The following is a 13181-nucleotide window of genomic DNA, read 5'->3' as shown; positions in this document are numbered from 1 at the left end:
ACATTATATGTCATTACTTGTACTGAATTTTGAAATTAGTGACTCATATCACATGAACGGGTATGTTATCTAGTTTTCGCACAGCAGGTTATCACAATAATAGTATTAGATGTTCAGAAGAAATAAAGAAAAGTAGAGCCTTTAGTGAGAGTATACAGTATTTCGAAATGGTGGAGACAGAAATTGTGCTCTGAAAAAATCAGAAATGATTGAGTATTTGTTCAATTTAGGTTCTGATGAGTCTGAATTATCAGACAGTAATGATTAATTTATACAAAGTGAGAATGTAGTAGTAATGATAATGATCATGAAAAACCAAGTACAAGTGGAAACAGAGGCTGACCAGGTGTTCATGCTCATGGAAATAGTAGTGCAAAACATCAGCATGTTAGTGTTGATGATGGTAGGTGCCGTACAAACTTGACAAGCCCTCAAGTGAACAGTTTTACTGGACAAGCAGGAGTTACAAAATGATGCTACACCATTTGACTGCTTCAGTGTATTTTTGCTGATGAACTTGTGGACAAGATTGTTGAAGAAACAAACAGGTATGCTGATACTTTGATGAAGTCTGACCAATTACGTGAAAACAGTTGCATAAAACAGTGAAACCTACAACAAATACAGAAATAAAGAAATTTTTGGGACTTGTTATGATTTTGAGTATACAGTCAACCCCCTATAACACGGTAGATACATTCCAGTTTTTATGAATCCATTTTCTACGAGTCCAGCCAATCACAGCCTGGCACATATGCAGTTTACGAACTACGGCTGTTTGAAAGGTTTCTTCCATAAAATTAATCGATTCTAGACTAATTCGACTCAACAATTCCAAAATACGTATAATTTTTTGGGAATAATCCATATAAACTATGCTATAAACAAAAAATTGTAGGATTACTTACCAAACGTGCACCATTCAATGATGCCATTGCTTAAGCTTGTTTTCGTCGCGGAGCGGCGCTCCACAACGAAAACAAGCTTAAGCAATGACGAAAGTTTTCTGATAAGTTATTTTTCTGCAAAAAATTTGCTGAATTTTGGAGACATCATTAATAGAAATAATTTTTATGGCCGTTGAATAAGAAATGTTTTTTTCACAAGAAATGTATAAAATTACAGTACTGTATTAGACTTACAGTACCTAATTTATATACTGTACAGATGATAGTAAACTCAACTTACCCGCCTAAACTCTCCGTAGCATGTAAGTAGTTCGGCTGCTCATCCACTATTGGTCCAGATTCGACCAATCCTGTTGCAACACGAATCGGTGATGACATTTACCGAATTATACAAGTTTTTTAGCATGTTTGTACAAATACAGTCGCAATTTTTTTGCCGTGATATAGGAATCTGAACTATAGGAACCTGTGTTATAGAGAGGTTGACTGTAATTAGAAAATCTTCCTCCTTCTTCTTCATCTTTGACTTTTTCCATGTTTATATGGGGTCAGCATTTCCTTCTCTAATACATTTTTCCATTTCTCCCTATCAATGGCTTCTTCTCTCATAAGTCCCCTCTGGTTCAAGTCTTCTTCCACCTTATCTTTCCAACTTTGGTCTTCCTCTTTTCCTCTTATTACCAGTTTTCTGATCTTCTTTCCAACATGATTGTCACTTCTTCACTCTATGTGGTCAAATCACCTCAACCTACATTATTGCATCTTTTTGCTCAAGGGCACCTTAACAGAACCTCTAATTAGAAAATCTTCCATAAGTATGTATTTCACAACTGAAGATTTCAACACCACTTTTGAGTGGTGTTGAAATCTTCAGTTGACACTTGAAAAAACTTTTTTCAAGTGCAATGTCAAGCAACAGATTCCTACTTCTATTGTCATGTTTACATTTTACAGACAATGATCAAGCATCAGGTGGTGATGATAAACTGCATAAATTATGCAGCGTTATTAATCATTTTCACTACAAATTCAATATGCTTACATCCCAGATGAAAACGTGTGTGTAGATGAAAGTCTTACGCTATGGAAAGGTAAAATTGTATTCAGGCAGTATATACCTAGCAAGCATGCTCATTTTGGTGTAAAAAGCTACAAAATTTGTGAGTCACATACAGGATATGTTTGGGACTTCTTTTAGTTTATACAGGAGCTACAACAGAATATAGCAATTTTGAAGGTCGGCAATGTGAGAAAGTTGTTCTTACATTATTAGAACTATTGCTTGATAAAAATTACAAGTTTTTTCTAGACAGTTTTTCAACTCACCAACATTAGCTAAAACACTTCTTGATGAACACACGTATGTGGAACAGTGAACAAAAATTGCATTGGAATGCCATGCAATTTTCCTGATCATAAATTGAAGGAAATTGAATTTATGACATGTCAAAAAGACTATTTGTCTGTATTTTGTTGAAAAGATAAGAGAGATGTGTGGATGCTAAGTAACGAATTCTCAGATTCTGGTAAACTTAACAGATCAGGAGAAATAATAATGAAGCCAAATTGTGTTCTAGACTATAATCATAATATGGGTAGAATTGATCTGTGTGATGGAATGTTACACAATTATCCGTGCACGAGAAAAACTGTAAAATGGTATAAAAAGTTTTTTTTCATATGTCGGATATTGCACTGTATAATGCTTATGTATTGTATCAACAACTAATGAAAAAAACACGTCATTTTTAAATTTTCATATGTCTGTTATCAGAGAAGTTATGGAAAAGTTTCAGACAAGCAGACATGTAACCAGTGGTGATATTCAGCGGATTCTCACAGGTTCGGCCGAACCCGTTGTTAACATTTTCAAAATTTTCCGAACCCGTTGTTAAACACACGTAATATTTTTCAGTAATTTTGTTTCTTTTAAAAAAATATATTAAAATATATGTATTATACTCTGTAACACTACTAAACTAGAGCTTTATACCCCGTTCGCCTTGGTGCAACCTCCATCGACCGTTTCAATCTCGACTGAAACGAGATTTAATCGCGATCGACTCAAGAGAGTTCTTGAAACTAGGTCCAGTCATACGAGAGATCCCACAATCCCACGCGCGCGAGAAAATACAAGATGGCTGCGGAACACGTGTCGTGCTATTGCCAGCGAAATAAAAAAGATATTGTATTTCGATAGACGATGACATCTGTCTATTATTATAATAATACCTAATGATAAAATAAATGATTTAGAAAAGTTTTTTTTTGAGGAAAAGTCATAGGGAAAGCAGTTAAACCTAACTTTTTCTGATTAAAAATAAGCCAATTTTTATGTTTATAAAATACTTCGAATGAAAAATATTAAAATATGTACAAAATAAACCATTTTGAACACTTTTTTTATTATTTATCAATATATATATAGTTCTGGCATAAACAATGTTAAACTTTAACTGACTTAATTTTGCGAACGCATCTTTTTTATTTATATGGGTATCTTAAGGTCAGTTTTTGCGCTAATGTTGCTAATGCACCATTTAAGCAAAAAAAAATTGTTAAGGAAAAATTTTCTGTTAGCGAACCCTTTGTTATATATTTCGAATATCACCACTGCATGTAACCCATTGTGGTTGACCGTCACATGAAAATCCATTGCGTTTAACCGAATGGCATTTTCCTAGTTATATACCATATACAGAGAAAAAAAATATCCAACTAGAATTTGTAAAGTATGTTCAGCAAACAAAAAGAGAGTAGAATAACATTACCAGTGTGAACAATGTTCCATTCCACTATGCATTGTTCTGTGCTTTGAAATTTATCATACTAAAATTAACTTCTAAAATAAAATTTTTTATTTTTACATTTTTTCATATGTCTATTTTATGTGTGCAAAATAAAAAGTAATTTAGAATGACAATTATTTTTTCTAAAACGTGTAATTGCGTTAGGCTTAACATTGAAGAAAATTTAACATGCAGCAACCCTCAACAAGTTAAAAAAAAAAAAACAGTCAGTGGCATTCACCAGTAGTCGCTTAAAAAAAAAAGTTATCTCTATCTCAAAATATTCTTTTCTGAGATATAAATGTTCTATAATATGACTGTAAAAGGTGAGTAGTATCCACTTGTCCATAGTGAAAACAACAAAATCAAGGCTACAAACAAAAGACCAGTTGAAAAATGATTATTTGCACATCTCTGGGAGACGAGAGAACCTTCAAGAGAAAAACTCATACAGAATCACATTCGGAGAGAAGCAACGATCTCTTGAGACGTAAACAAACGATCAACCAGTTAGAGTGTAGCATGTGATGTAGACACAATCTCTTGAAGACGAGAAACCACAACCAGACTACGGTCCCTGGATGTGACTACAATAGGCATGAAGAATGGTCATCTTGGTACAGTACTTGGTCAGGAAAGACTGGAAAGACTTTTCTTCTATGAGCAAAGCATTAAGTGTCCAAACAATGTCATTCAGAGCTGCATTTTAACCTCATTTATTGCCGAATTTGTACAGGCTTCTTAAAAATAGAAACGGCAAAGCAGAGTTTCATGCATTAAACCATACGATAAGGACAGAAAAATTGGAGCAGTGTTAAAAAATTGTTTCTAAATATAATAAATTTTACAAAAATACAGAATTTATACCTGCAATTAAAGGTTCTGGAGCAGCCATGTCAAAAATTATAAATATTACTTTAAAAAATAATAATAATATTTAAATCTGAACTGGTAAAGAAAACTTCCAACTTCAACCACGCTTCATTCTCACTCTTCACTTCATAGCACAACCTGGTGTTCAAATTTAAAAAATTAATAATAATCGATTATAAATATTAAATAAATTTATTTAATAATATTTATTATCGATTATTAATACGAATAAAAATATATATTTAATGCTGCTTAATAATATATTTATACTAATAAAAGTGCAGGTAACTCTCGTGTATGCCATCTCGCTTTTCGCGTTTTCTCTATAATGAAAGTTTCAAAATATATGCCTACTATTTTTGGGTATCCGGGATTGAATCCGGATGGTCGAAACAAGAAGAATTTTTCGGAAAATTTTACGAAACAAAGTACGTTATAGTGGCTCAGTTCGGTTTATTTCTTTACGGCAATGGGGCAAATGGGCGATTTTCCGAGGAGAGAAACTGGGCCTGTTTAATTGTTACTAATGTGAAAAAACCCAGAAAATTCCATGTGGCCAGCCCGTTGTAGATGGACGGACAGTTTCGACTCCATGAAGGTTGTCCATAAATTACGTCCGCATTTTCCTCGAAAGTTTTACTCCTTCTCCTCCACCATTGTCCCAGTTTGTCCAAGTTTCCGTAACCTCCTCTCCTCTTCGGACGTTTAACAAAACTGAAGCCCTTCCTCAAAATCCTTACCACTTTATGAATAGTAAAATGTATAAATTGTATAAGATTTAATAAAATAAAACGGACGTCATTGAAGTTCAACCCCTCCCCTTCCCATTATCTGATTTTGTCCGACTTGTCATAACTCCCTCCCTACCTTCCAGAGTGGACGTCGTTTATGGACAGCCTCTTAGTGCTATGTGCTACTCATCAAAGTAATAATATAGCGAGTCTTCTTCGTTCTATATCATTATCGCACTAATTAAGTGAAAATATAATACAGTGGGTGATCGGTTAACGAACATAATCCGTTCCAAAACTTTGTTCGCTATCCGAATTGTTTGTTAATTAACTGAATATCGATTTACCATAGGTTTTTATGGAAATTTGATTAATTCGTCCTGGAGATCCCAAAAAATAAAAAATATATATACTTTCTTACTACGTTTATTTATATGTAATAATAAAAATACAAATATACACAGTCTTTCATTTTTNTTTTATGGAAATTTGATTAATTCGTCCTGGAGATCCCAAAAAATAAAAAATATATATACTTTCTTACTACGTTTATTTATATGTAATAATAAAAATACAAATATACACAGTCTTTCATTTTTATTAGTCATGTTTTTTTTCCGTTTGTGGGGGTTAAAAAATCTGTCTAATGTCAATTGCTTTTCTCTCTTCTTCAGAATTTTTCAGAAGTAATTAATTAATAGCATTGTAATTGTAGAAATCTCCAATTCTATTAACACGAATGTATATGCAGGGAATGATCCGCGAAAATCCTCTACTTCAGCGACACAGAGGCACAAAAATCACGAAATTTGGTGAAAACTCCGAACGTTTTACATTAAATTTTGTGGCAACGCAACAATAAAACTCTGACAATTTGTTGTGAGCGGTCGATTATTGTTATTGCGAACGGTTGGATTTTTGGTTCGTGCGATTTTAAAGTCATTGGTTTCAAGCGTTTTTTTGAGGTTTTCATTATTTGCGGTGATTTTTATCGGTAAGTTTAAATTACGTTCAGTCCAAATTCAGTGAAATTATAAAAGCAAAATAAGAATTAATAAATACATAAAGTTTTTATTTCCCACTACGGTCTATTATGGTTTTTATTTCCCGCTGATGGTGTGAATTTCATATGAGATATAATGTGTAGTCTATACGTTATATCTCATATGAAATTCACACCGCTATACTCTATACTTTAATTAATCAGAATTTTTCTATTTTCACAAATATTTTGTGAAATTTTAAATATAATTTAAACGATAATTTTCTATTATAAATCTTTATTGAATTTTGAAATGAATTTTACATTTAAAATGTACATATTTCTTACTTATAATTTAGATAAAATTAAGACAACAAAAATATTTCTTAATTAATGCAAGTTCTGTTTTCACAACATTCGCTCGTTTTTCTTTGCAGCATGGATACTTTCATGCAATTGAAAAAGTGAAACACTTCGGGCCATGCTGAGCCCGAGTATGGCGCCTGGTCTTCGCCTGGTGTAATATCGCTGCTTCCGAAAGATGCGTAGCAGAAGTCACCCGGCGTCAAAAGGGTGGTCGTCATAACTCCAGATGATCGATATTATAGCCCTGACTCCCGTCGGAACATCGCCCGGTTTAGCGCAGCGAGGGTCGATATTAATGAAAGAGGAACGTGTTTACGTTTTACTCCTGACATGTTGAAAAACACACAAAACTGTATACGTACACACAATGTAAAACATATACTGTAACGAACACAGAACAACGCGACGGGCGGTGAGTTACTGACGAGTCGGGACAAGTTTCTCGACTCCGACCACGGTCGGATTAACCGGAGCGACGGACTAGAGAGGTTCTACTGTATTTGTTACGAACATATTTCACAAGTACAGCACGTAACAAATGAATAAATAAACGAATAGATTAAGTGTTTTCGCTATGAGTTTTCTAATTTTACATTTATTATGAAGGCCTTCGTAAAGGCCACAAAAATTGCCTCCGCGGTCTTACAAAGACCTCAGGGCGGGATATTGGTTAAAGTTTTCAACTAGCAATAATCGCGCCTCGGATTAACCTCACTGGCTACGATATCGCCTCTGCACAAAGATAGCCTTACTACTATTTTCTCTCTCGCCTCACCTAAATGCTGTAGTCGATGTCACTGGTGTGTAATCTTTAAAGGTTCGTTTTATTGTCTTTTTATATATAACTTTTTAAATTTGTTGGAATTATTAACATTATGCCCATATTTGCAATTGAGGTTTATAACAGTTTAAGTCTTATTTGTTAATTTTGAAATATTAACACAATGAATGAATTTTAAAACGAAAGCGGATTCGTTTAAATTGAATTTATGATCCGGCATAATCCAGGATTATCGGCATATATGGAGGACTTAAATAAACTGGCTGATTTGATGTGCTCCCATTCATTTTTTGGATTCGATGGAGCAACGTACAGACAGAAGGGGTCCCTATGGGAAGTCACATGTCAGGACTCTTATTCAAAAAATTAAAAAAAGAAATATTTTTAATAAACATCCGATTAATCTGTGATATATGTTAGATAGATAGGTCTATATACACACATATAAAAATACTGCAGCTTTCTAAACCGATGTAGAGAAATAATACGACCTATAGATTATAACGCCGATCGGCGTGTAAGGGGGGTGGGTGGTGGTTATTCTAAATTTAGGTCAATACACTTTTTAGTATTGATGATGTATATTTGATTCTATTTATGTTATTTACACTATTGTACTAACAGTGGTATATATCAAGCGATTATTACTTTAATATATTAACGATTATACGTGTATTTTTTACGTATTACGAAAGTTACATGATAACCGGAAGTACTTTGTTTTTTAAAAGATTTATAATTGGATGGTTTAAAAAACATGCTTATTTGTTAAATAGGATAAATATAAAAATTTACTAAATTGAAACTAAAAATAGACGAGAATAATGATTTATAATTGTTTGTTTACGTTTGTAGCTAATAATGTAGCTCCGATAAAAGTAACTTTTTCCCAGAAAGTTCCCACACCACAAACCCAAGTCAATGCTTATTCGTTAAAGGATAGTCATTTAATTATAATATACATTGTTACATTGTATAATTACATTGTATAATTACATGTATAATTACATTGTTAACATTGTTATAATATACCAATTAGAGGTCAACAGACGTGCAAACAAGAATTTTATTGTCCAATGAACGAAAGAAGGGTCTCCCATAGACTTAACATGGAAAGGAGGAGTTTTGTGGGTAAATTTAAAAATAGGGAGTGGTAACAAATATCTTATTCGTTGAAACAGACTTAGTCTATGTAGATAAATGCCAATCAGTATTTAAATCGTCACCAACTAGTTAATTACGAAAAAAAATTGACACTGTTAAACTGCCAGTTTAACAGTGTCAATTTTTAGTTAAACCAGTTTTAGTTAAACTGCGCAACAGTTTAACTAAAACTGGTTACTCCAATTGAAGTACCGCGCAACCGACTGGTTAAAGCCCCGACTCCCGTCGGGATATCTCCCCATTCAGTCGCAGCGAGAGACGATATAGCGTCCCGACTCCCGTCGGAACATCGCCCCGTTCAGCGCAGCGAGAGTCGATATTAAAGCCCCGACTCCCGTCGGGATATCTCCCCATTCAGTCGCAGCGAGAGACGATATAGCGTCCCGACTCCCGTCGGAACATCGCCCCGTTCAGCGCAGCGAGAGTCGATATTAAAGCCCCGACTCCCGTCGGGATATCGCCCCTTTCAGTCGCAGCGAGGGACGATATAGCGTCCCGACTCCCGTCGGAACATCGCCCCGTTCAGCGCAGCGAGAGTCGATATTAAAGCCCCGACTCCCGTCGGGATATCTCCCCTTTCAGTCGCAGCGAGGGACGATATAGCGTCCCGACTCCCGTCGGAACATCGCCCCGTTCAGCGCAGCGAGAGTCGATATTAAAGCCCCGACTCCCGTCGGGATATCGACCCTTTCAGTCGCAGCGAGGGACGATATAGCGTCCCGACTCCCGTCGGAACATCGCCCCGTTCAGCGCAGCGAGAGTCGATATTAAAGCCCCGACTCCCGTCGGGATATCGACCCTTTCAGTCGCAGCGAGGGACGATATAGCGTCCCGACTCCCGTCGGAACATCGCCCCGTTCAGCGCAGCGAGAGTCGATATTAAAGCCCCGACTCCCGTCGGGATATCGACCCTTTCAGTCGCAGCGAGGGACGATATAGCGTCCCGACTCCCGTCGGAACATCGCCCCGTTCAGCGCAGCGAGAGTCGATATTAAAGCCCCGACTCCCGTCGGGATATCGACCCTTTCAGTCGCAGCGAGGGACGATATAGCGTCCCGACTCCCGTCGGAACATCGCCCCGTTCAGCGCAGCGAGAGTCGATATTAAAGCCCCGACTCCCGTCGGGATATCGGCCCTTTCAGTCGCAGCGAGGGACGATATGGCGTCCCGACTCACGTCGGAACATCGCCCCGTTCAGCGCAGCGAGGGTCGATATTAAAGCCCCGACACCGGTAGCGATAGTACTCTATTTAAAGTATAAAGTATAATAAAATGACTCACTTTATTAATTGTGTTGTGACCTTTGTCGAATTTGCCAATTTTGTAGCAACTTTGTTCATATTTTGCTGCCGTCCTTTTCGAAATCCTCGGAAATTTGTTTCCATTGGTATTTTTCGAATTCCTCATTTCTGTTGTTTTCGTTTTCTTTCTTTATTTCTTCTTATTTTTTATTCTAAACTTTTCATAATAACATAGAATTGAATGATTTCAATTAATGGAAAATTTTGAAGGAAGATTCGACGAGGACAATTTCAACAATGATTTAATTTCATTGTTGATCCGTTAACAATTGTTGAAATATTGCATTGTTGTAATGACGTCACGAATGACGTCGATCGGCGTTTAGTCTTATAATTNCTCCGACACCGATAGCGATATTACTCTGTTTAAAGAATAAAGTAGAATAAAATGACTCACATTATTAATTGTATTCTGACCTTTCTCGAATTTGCCAATTTTCTAGTAACTGTGTTCGTATTTTGCTGCCGTCATTTTCGAAATCCTCGGAAATTTGTTTCCATTAGAATTTTTCGAATTCCTCATTTCTGTTGTGTTTTCGTTTTCTTTCTTTATTTCTTCTTATTTTTTATTCTAAAGTTTTCATAATAACATAGAATTGAATGATTTCAATTAATGGAAAATTTTGAAGGAAGATTCGACGAGGAAAAGTTCAACAATGATTTAATTTCATTGTTGATCCGTTAACAATTGTTGAAATATTGCATTGTTGTAATGACGTCACGAATGACGTCGATCGACGTTTAGTCTTATAATTCGTACAAAATTTAGATTTTGAAAAATAAAATATTATATTTTATTTATGCAAGTTTAAATGACACGGATAACTTTATAGAGATCGGTATTTATTGTTAATAGGTATCCGGGTTTTGTCAGACCTATTGTAAAGTTTATCGTGGAAGCGAAATATTAAAATGATAAATTGGTAGTTAAAATATTGAAAATACAACACTTTAATTGTTGTTTTAGATGAATAAAAAATATCAGATATAATTTTGATGGAATAAAATCTTTTCCGTTCTCTTTCTTTGAAATGAATCTGAATTTTGAATTCCATTAGTTTTAATTTTCTGCGTAAAATAACCTGAATCCTGGGCTGTCAGGCCTAATACAAGACGTATGGCATAAATTTATTCTTAATTATGAGCTGTTTTTAAAGTTTTAATATCATCTTTGTGAGGACCCGAAAACACTCGGAACAACGAGAAATTATAAAGGAATTTTATAAAATGACTAGCTGTTCCACGATTTTTGGAGACTGTTTATACGCGGGCTTCCTAAACAAGCTTATATGTATGTTTGTCCAAGAAATTTTTGCATGAAATACAAACCGCACAACTTCAAAATTGCATAAAAATAATCCGCATAAAAAGAGACCTTACAGTATTGGGCAAGAACAGACATCTCACCTAGACAGCACGTGCAAGCCCCCGAACGTTACGTAGCTCGCACACATCGATTTGACTAATTGCGGACAAGAGTTCATCGGAGAAAAGGTGATCCAGCCAGAATCTCCATATTAGAGAAGGAAAGAAATCCGTGCAGTAGAACTTCAGAACGATGAATGAAATTTGATTTTAAAAAATCCCATAAAAAAAAAAAACAATTAAGCGTTAATCGTGCGTCATTAATTAATTTAAAGGTTGATTAAAATCGCGATAAAATTTTTTCGCGCGGGTAAAAATTCCTGAAAAAATTTGGAGACTTAAAAAGCATCCAAAAAAAAAATTATTTTTTCGAGGGTCGAACAGGCCGTTTGTTATGTAACTTGCTCGAGTAAAACTCGAACGTGTGGCGAAAGCGGTTGTAATTGGTGAAAACAATGAAAATAACACCGATTTGCCTTGAACGTAGTAACTAGTAGAGAATTCGAAAACAAGTTGACAATTAGAGTATTAAAATTACAGGAGAACTCAGATTAAAGAGTAAAATTATTACAGTAATGAAATTAGAATTTCCGATGTAAGACTAGTTTTTTTGGTATTCAAATTGGATCGTTCGCTGGTATGGTCAAAGATCTCATCCGAGAAATAGTATTCGAATACCTAGCACAAGTTCTTGGGATGAGAACTTTTTGCAGTGGAACGGTTGTTCTTGCATTCAAACACTTCCATCTTTATATTACTGGAATCATTTTAGATTACGCCTAGTAATAAAATTTTTTATGTAAGCGATTTTAGTATAAAAAAATGAACGTGACCTGATTTGTCTAACATCATTTATAAATTTAAAAAAATTACTAAAAGCTGTTTAAAAAGAAAGGAAAACCTACCAAGGTAGAAAAAGTATTTGGTGTTGTGCCATTCCACTTTACACGTTTAACTGTATTCTCTTCTTTTCCTTGGGTTTGTTTTATCTTCTGACTATTCTTAACTGTATCTTTTGATTTATTTCTAAAACTGATGAAAGGATAATTCGATTCAGATGAAAAATACGAGTTTCTTGCGTTGTTAAAAACTCATTACTGTACTGTCAAGTACATTGCTGCTGTGAATTTTATAATGTTTGCAGAATGTATAGGAGAATTGTTTAAAGATTGTAGTTTTGAGTGGCAGGTAAGGAGTTTAAAATTCTCTCTTCAAACTGTCTACAGCACTTTCTATTCAAGAATTACATTTTTGGAAATAAAATTATTGTCAGATATTGAGTATGAGAAAAGTAGTGTGTTCTTATAAGTCAGAAGCTTATCATTATAATCATTTTATTTTATGTATAAATTTATACATACGTTGAGCATGCCCCACCCAAACTACTCACACACACACAATCATTTAATTAGCCGTATTACATTCCGATATTTAGGCAATCGTTTGGTAATTTATTACACACTTCTGTTGTCATGAGAATTAATTACAACCTAAAGCAAAACTGGGGGAAAATGATAAAAATTCACTGGGGCATCCATGCAGAATAGATATTAGTGCATAAATACTGATACATAAATAGTAAGAATCACTGAAACTAATGATTAAAAATAATAATAAAAATATAATGTTTTAAAAGTAATATTTATTGCACAGTACATAAATAGTCTTCAATACATTGATACAATGAATTACAAGAATTGAACAAATTCAACCTAATATAGGCCTTATATTTCTCAATTTGATGAGTACACTTTACATTATTTACATTTTGTACAAAATGATAATATTCAATTATAATTTGAAGTCAAGAACTACAAATATTTGAATACATATATGTAATCTTTGTTTACAACTTGTAAATTTATCACTACATTTAGGTACATTTGAATATTACACAATTTTGGAATAACATTGAAATAAT

General features: G+C 34.6%; 1 protein-coding gene and 1 non-coding gene across 2 annotated transcripts in view; both read right to left on the bottom strand.

Moving 5' to 3' along the window:
* The window catches only part of LOC111613505 (eukaryotic translation initiation factor 2A-like), a 45214-nt gene extending 40517 nt beyond the window's left edge, over window positions 1-4697 (bottom strand). The window contains exon 1 of the mRNA XM_023354853.1: window positions 4565-4697. Coding sequence (XP_023210621.1) covers window positions 4565-4592 — 28 coding nt within the window. The 5' untranslated portion in view covers window positions 4593-4697. The remainder of the gene's footprint in view (window positions 1-4564) is intronic.
* Window positions 4698-7256: 2559 nt separating this feature from the next.
* On the bottom strand, window positions 7257-7393 carry LOC111613508. Its single transcript, XR_002754775.1, has one exon. It is a non-coding gene; the product is annotated as a U4 spliceosomal RNA (small nuclear RNA).
* Between the last annotated feature and the right edge of the window lie 5788 nt (window positions 7394-13181).

The sequence above is a fragment of the Centruroides sculpturatus genome, unplaced genomic scaffold, assembly GCF_000671375.1.
Source record: "Centruroides sculpturatus isolate CEXI.00-Female unplaced genomic scaffold, Cexi_2.0 scaffold1810, whole genome shotgun sequence".
NCBI classification, from domain to species: Eukaryota; Metazoa; Arthropoda; class Arachnida; order Scorpiones; family Buthidae; genus Centruroides; species Centruroides sculpturatus.
This window is presented reverse-complemented; position numbering and strand designations above follow the sequence as displayed.